We start from the raw sequence: 9,907 nt of genomic DNA on the forward strand, positions 1-9,907 counted from the left end.
GTACGAGGATGGTTTTTATGTAGAGAAAACGTAAATATGTACCACGGGCGAAGCCGGGGCGGACCGCTAGTATTGAAATAAAACAGCGCATCAATAATTTAAATCAAAACCAATAGTCTAAAGAGGAAAGACTTGGTTCCCTGTTGAAATCTGTTTTGTGGAGTGTTATCAACGACGTTGAGTGTAATAGACAATATAATATATTAAATTTCTATCTGCCCAACCCAACCCAACTACCCACACATTTCAAAAGCAGTGAAAGGCCTATTTGGCCTAAATGCAAAAAAACTTACACACGTTGATCTGTTCAAAGATTGAATTTAGATAAAAATATGTACTCTACGGTCTACCAACATTCTGAATAGATGAATAATTAAACCGTGAAAGGGATGTTATAAGTATAAAATAGTCAATCTGTCCATTAATTAATTATTCATCTGATTAAATATATAACTTTATTAAAAAAACGGTAGTTGTTTATGTGACAACGATTAAATTACTCGGGCATAAAATATATAGGTTTTGAGATAAAATACCTATTTTAAAATAATTTATGATCATTCGAAAATGTAATAAATTGGCGCAATACCTACTCCATAAGTATTACTGATATTACTACTATACTACGCTCATTTTAATGAGTGGCGACACCTCCCAATAAGGTTTTCCCCTACCAAAAATAGCTCAATGCTGCTTAAAAATATTTATTATTGTAGAATTTTATTCTGCGATATTCTTGAAAATTTACTACACTGAACGGCTTTCTTTTCGTTTTTTGGCTAGCATTTCACTGATATTGTTATTTATTCGATAATTTGCATTCATATGATTTAAAAAATCATATTATATTTTATCTACATTTATGACTAAACCACAGAGTACTGCATAATTTTAACAATTCTAATCAATTCTCTGTCTACGAATCAATACAATTTTCTGGTTCCTGTATTGGTTAGCTTTATTGCGACTCAACGAAATAGCCAATAGCGAAACGTTTCTGTGCTGCAGCAAATGTCACACGAATCACGAAACGATCGCTCCTAAAAAACAGTTTATCTACTTGCTAAAAGTATTGTGCAAGTATTAAAATCTTTGGTTGTGTTGCGGATACCAATACCATATTAATATAAAACGTAAGTAATTTTTAATTAAATAATTTAAAGCTCTACTTCACATTACTCATACAATTTCATGTTTATTATCTAATTGAGATTAGACTTTTATGGTTTGGTGTTATGTAAGAACGTCAATAATATTTTCCTCCACTCATATAAACCCTTGCATCTTTTCTATTCAGTTATAGATTTTTCGACATAATTGATAAACTTATAATAGATTATCATTTAGGACTAACGACTTACAACCTATTTTCTATAGTACCTATGGGAAGTATAGATAAAAAAAATAACCCTACTTTATTGTATTCCATTTTCAAAGGAATTTTTAATGAAATTACCTATTTAATTATTTTAGATTCCAAATATGAAATAATAATGATCAATTAGGAAAATTAGAAATGATTTTAAGGATTTACTATATTGGTATATAATTTTTTTTCTAAATTCTAATATAATATTTCCATGATAAGTTTGCACACTGATAAACTCATTTCATAAGTAGTAAATCTTTATTGTCAAGGTTTTGGAGTAGGGAGTTAACCAATATTTTTTTAAGTGTTTGCTATAGTTATATTTTATAAAGAAATGCATTTGATATTGTGCATTGATCACCTACATCTTAGGTCTACATCATCCAGGTTACTTTAAAGATTTTTTTTTAAGTTTTTGACTATTGTCTGAATTTCTTCTGTTCTATAAGATTCCGAATTTGCAATCCACTATATACAATATAGCCAACAGTCTATCAAATACCTTTTCATTTCATTGCTATGTGTATCTGCATCTATGTGTATGTATTGTTATGTATTATATAGTAAACAAAAGTATATATAATAAATGACCAATCTAAAAATGCATTATGCAATATTTAGATGGCTGGTGAAAGCGCAGTGTCCACTGTAGCGAAGCCCCAGATGCGAGGGCTCCTCAACACAGCCATCAAGCGTAACCTGATCATCTCTTTGGTCCTCGCTGGCGTGAGCGCGGTTGCTTTCAAGCAACTCGTCGGAAATGAGCGCAAGAGGAAGTACGCTGAATTCTACAGGTGAGAGACTAAAAACAATTATATCTTGTACACTGGGGTAGATCCCTTTAAAAATAATAAAAAGTGCAAAAAAATCGCAGTCGGATGAAACCCATTATAAAAGGAGGGGAATATGATGAAAATTAAAGGAAAAATAAATTACGGTCAATCCGAGTTCGGGAAGTGGGAGGAGCTTTTAAGAGAAAAAAATGGTTTCTCTCGATTTCCGACAAAACTACAAGTCCTACGGAAAAAAGTTCAATGGCAAAGTTGTAGGTAATAAAAAAATCTACAACTTTTGTATTGACAATTTTTTCACATAACCTCAAAATTTAGGTGAAAAATTCAAAAAACCAAGTTTTTGGTTTTTTATTTTTAACTACTTCAAAATTTATTTTTTTTCTACGACATTTGGTAGAAACTTGCTTTATTATGTCCCAAATACACTGTAATTTATTTGATTGAAAATATTTATTTTTTCGCCTTATTTTGAATTAATACCAAAAAAACAACCTAATTTTCAATCGAAAAGTCACCCGTCAAAATATCAGTTTTTTTCAAAAACTTTGGGAGCCTTTTATTCATCAAAATCTCTACTTTTATATGGTGTAAAAAAAATAAACCTTACCATAGTAAATGTTCTCAGGAAATGCTTACAAACAGTGTCATAATTAGCTTTTACTAAATCAGGCACACTTCTCGAACTATATCTTATATATATCTTCTCTTGTATCGGCTTTTCGGTAATATTTCAAAAGAAAAAAAATTATCTGTTCTAAGTATAATATTTTACAGCATATTCAAAAGCAAAATGATGTCGATAAAAACATTTCAGGTAGTTTGAGAAGTGTGCCTAATTTAGTAAAAGCTCATTTTCACACTGTTTGTATGCATTTTCTGAGAACATTTACTATGGTAATGTTTATTTTTTTTTACACCATATGAAAGTAGAGATTTCAATGAATAAAAGGCTTTCCAAGTTTTTGAAAAAAACTGATATTTTGACGGGTGACTTTTCGATTGAAAATTAGGTTGTTTTTTTGGTATTAATTCAAAATAAGGCAAAAAAATGAATATTTTCAGTCAAATAAATTACAGTGTATTTGGGACATAATAAAGCAAGTTTCCACCAAATTTCGTAGAAAAAAAATAAATTTTGAAGTAGATAAAAATAAAAAACCAAAAACTTGGTTTTTTGAATTTTTCACCTAAATTTTGAGGTTATGTGAAAAAATTGTCAATACAAAAGTTGTAGATCTTTTTATTATCTACAACTTTGCCATTGAACTTTTTTCCGTAGGACTTGTAGTTTTGTCGGAAATCAAGAGAAACCATTTTTTTCTCTTAAAAGCTCCCCCCTCCCTTTTCCCGAACTCGGATTGACCGTAATTTATTTTTCCTTTAATTTTCATCATATTCCCCTCCTTTTCTAATGGGTTTCATCCGACTGCGATTTTTTTTTGTTTCAAAAATTATCTACTCTAGTCTATGAGTTTGATCTTACGCGAGTATTATACACTAAGAAATTAAAGACAGTCAAAACATCTGGTTAAAATATAATATAATTCATAAATTGTGTATAAAATAAGTCTCTAAATGTCACTATCATTCTTTGTACAAAATCTAAAATAACATTCATTCAATTCATTAATATGTCTGTAATTAACAGATAAACTATAAGATACTACCTTTTTATCTAAAACCCAGGAAATGTATTTTATAAAATGACACACTTTATCTATTGTTACAAATGTAAGAAAAACAGACCAACTTTAATGTCCTTGTACATGTTGCAGACAACTGCTTAAATCAGTCTTTTCATTATTAGCCTAGGTTTTATTAATCATTTTGGTAAAATTTTCTTAAACATAACAACATTTTTATATTTAATGATACGGCTGGATTTCATTCTGGTAGGTAGTTAATTAAACAGCACCATTCAGTTAAAAGCCTAGCCTAGCTTAGCCTAATGTATAATGTCCTCACATTATACTCAAGTCGCAATAATAATTATGGAATTAAAATTTTAAAATACATATTAAATAATGTAAAATTTCTTAAATAGGTTACAACAGTAAATTGTTTACATGTGATTTGTTAAGTTAAATCTACAAAAAAAAATTGTTCCTGATTTCTAAAACGTAAAATATCATGAAATTCTAATTTTACCATCAAATAAATGCTATTTTTTTTGTTACAGGACATATGATGCCGAGAAGGAGTTCGAAGAGATGCGCGCCAAGGGCCTGTTCCAATCCTGCTAAATAATAGCATACTTTAGTGTAGACACCATTTCTTTTGCTGTAAATTATGTTATTTAAAAATAAAAGATAATCATTAATCGTTTTCGTTTTATTTTGCATCCTTATGAAGTCATAATTTGTTTATAATCTCTATAATACGAGAGAAAGATATATTTCACAACTCACTCGCTTACAGAATATGCATAACTTTTTCATTTACTGTAATTTATCGACTGTCTTTATAAGAATTACATCATAAACACGAGATACCGTATTCCATCTTAGAATACATAGGTATACAAATCACAGTTTATATATAATATAATATAATAAATGTATTCTATGTAACACATTACACATGATTCTAATATCTAAGTGTAATTTACCTATGTATTATCTTTTTGTCATGCATAAAAATCAATACGACTGCGTATATTTTATACGTGTTACTGTGCTGTTACCAATTTGAAAAGCTTTTAAAAGAATTAAAAGAAAATAATTGGGAGAAAAAGTTTTTGTATTTAGTTTTATTAAGAGTTTCATTTGCATGACAATGCAAATGGAAATTTTGCCTGAAAGGCGAAAGACGCGGGATCGAAGTCCGCTGTGTGATCGATTTTTTTTCTATCCATTAAAAATGTATCAAGTGATTGTTTAAGTATTAAAAAAGTAAGTACCTATCATGTTGGTCAAGTTACAAGAGATACAGAGATGTGGATGTGGAGTTAGTTTTGAGATCTGTAGCAGTTATATTTATAAAAATAAAAGCCCAAACGTACTTAAAATTCATTTATTTACGAAAATTAACATGTTTGAAAAAGCTCGATGCTTCAAACAGAATGACCATTAAAATTAATTATTATTTTATTAAAACTTTGTTTGCGATGTCAACCGCAGGTGAGTCGCTGCTGTGAGTCCGGGGAAGCGATGGCGCAAGCCCAATTATGGTAAATTTCGTATTTTTTCGATTTTCATGTGTTAATGTACATGATGTTGTTTTTGAAGATGTTACAACCGAAGGACAACTATGATTTTTTGTATAAAGAATAACCCTGTGTTAAGGTAGTTTTTAGCAGTACCAGCAAAACCTTGGTGGTACATTTTTTTTATTCACAGGATTTTTTCGAAAAATCAATATTTTGCCGAGAAATTCAAAAAACTACAGAAAAAGTTAAAATAAAAAAATGCAGTCTAATTATTTACACAAGATGAGCACGATAGGGAGGTTATTGCGCTATACCTATACCAAATTTCATTCAATTCGGTCCAGTAGTTTTCATAACAGAGTGGTTTTGTGTCAAAAATATTGAAACTCTGGATTATTTAAATAAAAAATCATAATTTCTAAGCCATAAGTTTTCGCTTAACTAAAGTATGTTTTAAATGATTACTCATGATGTTCTCAAGCTGAAAAAATTTTTTGGACCACTGTAAACGGGCATTATGACATTATTTCTGTTCGGCAAATTCGATGTTGTTCGGATTTCTGAATATGTTGCAATTTAATTCGATATTTTGGTTTTAAGCACAGGTTTTAAGGCATTCAAATGTTTTATAAATATTTTTTTTGAAGAATAATAAAAAAAACTATCACGAGGCGGGATCCGAAGCCGCGTCTTTCCGGGGCGTCATTGAAATAATTTTTCATATTGATTGAGATAGTTGTTAATTACCATCAATAGATGGCGCGGGGTGTCCCTTAGACACAAAACTGAAAGAATAGAATAAATTCGATTGACTCTGGGCACTGGCGGGATCAAGGATGGCTGAGTTGGTCAGGCGTCGCTCCGGAATGGTGGAAAGACGCCCGATCCCGCTTCGTGATCGTTTTTTTTCTTAAAAAAATTATATTGTGGTAATTTTGAGATATGCCTGCGAGTCATTTAAAATTTATAGCGCAATCAGATCAACACCAAAATTAACACCAGCTACAGTTGGTAGGGGGGATTAAATAAAAAAACAATAACACAATTAACGATAATTTAATCTGGACATCAATAATTATGTATCTTTCCAGAGATAATAAATAATGGTAACAATTCATTTGATTACAATTCATACAGCAATTACGGGTCAACGAATCGACTCGTTAAAACTCTTACACATCTACAACCGGAATTATTTCCTAAAATATAAAGAATATCAGGTAGGTAGAACAGGGACCAGCCTGTTGACAACTACAACTAAAAATATTTAATACAGTATTAGAAAAGAGTAAAATGCGGAAGCGAGCGCTTCTTTCCGCAAGGTTAAGCGCATATTTTGTAATATAAGGATTAATTTATAAGAAACAGGAAACCATAGACAAAATAGAGTTTATACATAAATTTATTCAATATTTTAACGAATTGTTGATGGGAATTGGTAATTTTAAAATAGTGCATTACAAGGGGCACTCCGAGTTATTTAGAAAAGCTAATCATATTATTTTGTTACATTTCAATAATTGCGTTAAAATGATGCTTAATTAGTATTGATTTCGAATTGGGTCACACAAGTTAATTAATTTTATATTGTATTAAATATTAACATTGTTTTCTTACACGACATTTTCGTAAGGAAAGTTAATTCAATTAGTTTAATATTAAGATTAGTAGATAGTTATATTACAGCTAGATATAGATAGATTGCTTTGGTCAAGTCGTAATTACAAATACATAGACGAAAACATTTAAAAAACAACGAGATTTATTCGCAAAAGTTATGCGGGTGTTTGTCGAGAGCTAAGCAAAAGATACGAGACGAATAATTACTAATTCCATAGGAGCATGAAAAAAAAAGACGTGTGGCACTCGGGGACTGCCGCGGTAAAGCTATTGCATGCTATGCCTTCAAGCCACACCTCCGTGCCCGTCGGAGTGGGGAGCGTGAGGTTTTTTCGTTACGGAATTTCTGGATTCGGTCCCCGCGCTCAAGGCCCGCGATAGAAGCTATGCAATAGCTTAAAAATTCTTTAGTGTTTATTTTAATGAAGCAATGAATGCAAAACGCTACTTTCCTTCCCTAGCTTCCTGTATAAGCTTAAAATATATTGAACTGGTACAGTTTTATGTGAAAATCATACAGGAATTGTAATACATATTTTTACTGTATGTAAGCAAAAAATATCTTGAATATGTAATCGGTAATTTCGGTATTTAATGCATCATTTAATTCATGGATCATGGTCTGTGCCCTCATAGGCTAGGCCCGTGTCCCAGCAGTGGGAACGTATATGGGCTGATGATGATGATGAATTGTTATTCATGACACCTATGGAATTTTGCAATTACAATATGCTAGATATAAAGAATTAGGGCACTCTAGAAATAAGTTACAGTTATTAGCCAAATCGTAAGATAAATTTAATACTATATTAATATAGTAGGGCTCGAACGCGAAAAAACGCATGTAACCAAAAATATGTGATGTATCATTTGAATTTGACGTTCCTTTGTGCACTAATTATATTTTTTAAAATCAAAACCTTGGCCAAATTGTTGATAAAAAGTTTGAGATTCTCTGATAGAATAAACACAAAAAAATCTGCAATTTTGATAGGTTCGAATGTTATAAATAATTGTAAATATCAATTCGATTCGATTTTAATATTATTTTCTTAAATTTGCTTTTTTTATGTCGTTAATGTGCGTTAAACTAAGATGTGCGATCGCAATACGGTATAGATAATCACACATTCCTTGTATAGTTACTATACTCTTTGTAGATAATTAAAACCATTGATAGTGTTGCCACATTTAAAATAATTTGTCAGTGAATCTCAAAGTTTTCACTAAACAGACCAATGTGCACAAAAAATGTTAAAACACAGAAAAATGTCTAATAACAGTTACATCTAAACATTAACATTACAAATAGAGGTTTTATTATAATTATTACTATATTAATGTAATTAATAAGCGTAATAGATCAAACATTAAGTTTTATTTTTTTTGGGCATTTTTTATTCTTATTCATAAGGGATACGTGGCAGTATAAACGCTGTAGTGAATAAAACAACATGGAGGTCACAAACACAAGTATAAATTATTTTTTTATAATTTCTACGCATATTTTGCGTTATATAAAAAATTAATATGAATATCTATAATGTATAATAGCTAAACGAACCTGCGTTACTTGAAAATAAATTGAGCAAACGTTTCATACCTATTTATGGCATTTTGAGAATTCGAACATAAAAAGAAATAATTCTGTCGTAAAAAGCTTGCAATATTTGTGCAAAAAATCAATTGAACATATTTGCCGTAGCTTTTTGAAGTGAAACTACTTTAGGCGCGTTGAGAGTAAAATTTTAAGGTCGCGTCATGGTAATATCGTCACGTCAAGGCGAAGATTTTGGTATCTTTGAATTTTGCCCAAGAAGTTTCACTTCTTACACGTGTGCTCGGCACACACGCTCTTTTTAGTTTTTTCAATTCCGAACACAAACATTTTAACGACGCACGGAGGTATATCTATAGCTGAATTATTATTTCAACGCTACAGATTGTTTGAAAAGCTGAGATGCTCAACATATTTTAATTATTTTGATGGTGATTGAAAATTATGAAATCACATTTTCCATATCTATATATAAATAGGTAGGTATTGATAATGTTATATCGTGACAATTTTCAAATGTCTTTTTTTCATACAATTTTTCTTTTTACGACAGAATTTTAAAAGAAACAAATGGCTGACTAGAGGTTATGTAGATATTTATGTTTGTAAGAGTTGTACTTCGGTTTATTTATTGGAACAGTATAAAGAAATATTGTAAATCTTTAATCAATTAATAAACCTCTATCTCAATAAGTAAAAGTTTGTTTTGTTTTTAGATCTAAATTTATTGTTCACAAGCGAATAATAAATTTAGGGAACAATCGATTTGTCATATATTTGAAAAAAATATGTTTTTCACACCATGATGTTGTATATATGTCGCAGGCAAATTGTATAATCTCGCCGTTTACAAACGCGCGGCATTTTGTAATATGTCGAGAATTCGTAATCAGAAATTTTTGGTTTGGATATTAGGGGGTGGGTTAGTTAAGGTTCTTGTTTTTAATACTACACAGAAATTGTACACTACAAAAACAGCGAAATAATACAATTTCTCTGCGACATATAGACTAATTTCAAAATGACATTTCACGCATAAAGATATAGTTATGTGCGTTAACATTTATTTATTACTATGACGTCATTTTGGCAGCAATTTTATAAGTTATGTTTTATCTTGTTTTATAGATTTTTACCAATATTGGTAAGCTCCTCCAACAGTTAAAATTATATAAAAAATAAGACTTATTAATTTAATTGAAAAACAAAAAGACGTGTGGCACTCGGGGACTGCCGCGGTAAAGCTATTGCATGCTATGTCTTCAAGCCACACCTCCGCCCGTCGGAGTAGGGAGCGTGAGGTTTTCGTTACGGAATTTCTAGATTCGGTCCCCGCGCTCAACGCCCGCGATAGAAGCTATGCAATAGCTTAAAAAACATGACTTGAGATGATATAATTTACAATATTCCTTTATACG

The 9,907-nt window shown here is 30.5% G+C and overlaps 1 protein-coding gene across 1 annotated transcript; it reads left to right on the top strand.

Moving 5' to 3' along the window:
• The first annotated feature begins 973 nt into the window (after positions 1 to 973).
• Positions 974 to 4,483, top strand: LOC149897642 (cytochrome c oxidase subunit 6C-like). The gene is made up of 3 exons (XM_090116293.1): positions 974 to 1,133; positions 1,991 to 2,163; positions 4,343 to 4,483. Exons 2-3 carry the CDS (start codon positions 1,991 to 1,993, stop codon positions 4,404 to 4,406), a joined length of 237 nt encoding a protein of 78 aa, XP_089972419.1. The 5' UTR covers positions 974 to 1,133; the 3' UTR covers positions 4,407 to 4,483.
• The last annotated feature ends 5,424 nt before the right edge of the window (positions 4,484 to 9,907 follow it).

This window comes from Colias eurytheme, chromosome 25 (genome assembly GCF_061535395.1).
Source record: "Colias eurytheme isolate Ceu_HAF_F1 chromosome 25, ilColEury1 Martin Lab GWU primary, whole genome shotgun sequence".
Classification (NCBI taxonomy): Eukaryota; Metazoa; Arthropoda; class Insecta; order Lepidoptera; family Pieridae; genus Colias; species Colias eurytheme.

Excerpts from the sequence above, each read along its gene's own strand:
- LOC149897642 (XM_090116293.1), top strand. The coding sequence starts at position 1,991 with ATGGCTGGTGAAAGCGCAGTGTCCACTGTAGCGAAGCCCCAGATGCGA. Across the intron at positions 2,164-4,342 it reads AAGTACGCTGAATTCTACAG|GACATATGATGCCGAGAAGG; the intron begins GTGAGAGACTAA and ends TTTTTGTTACAG.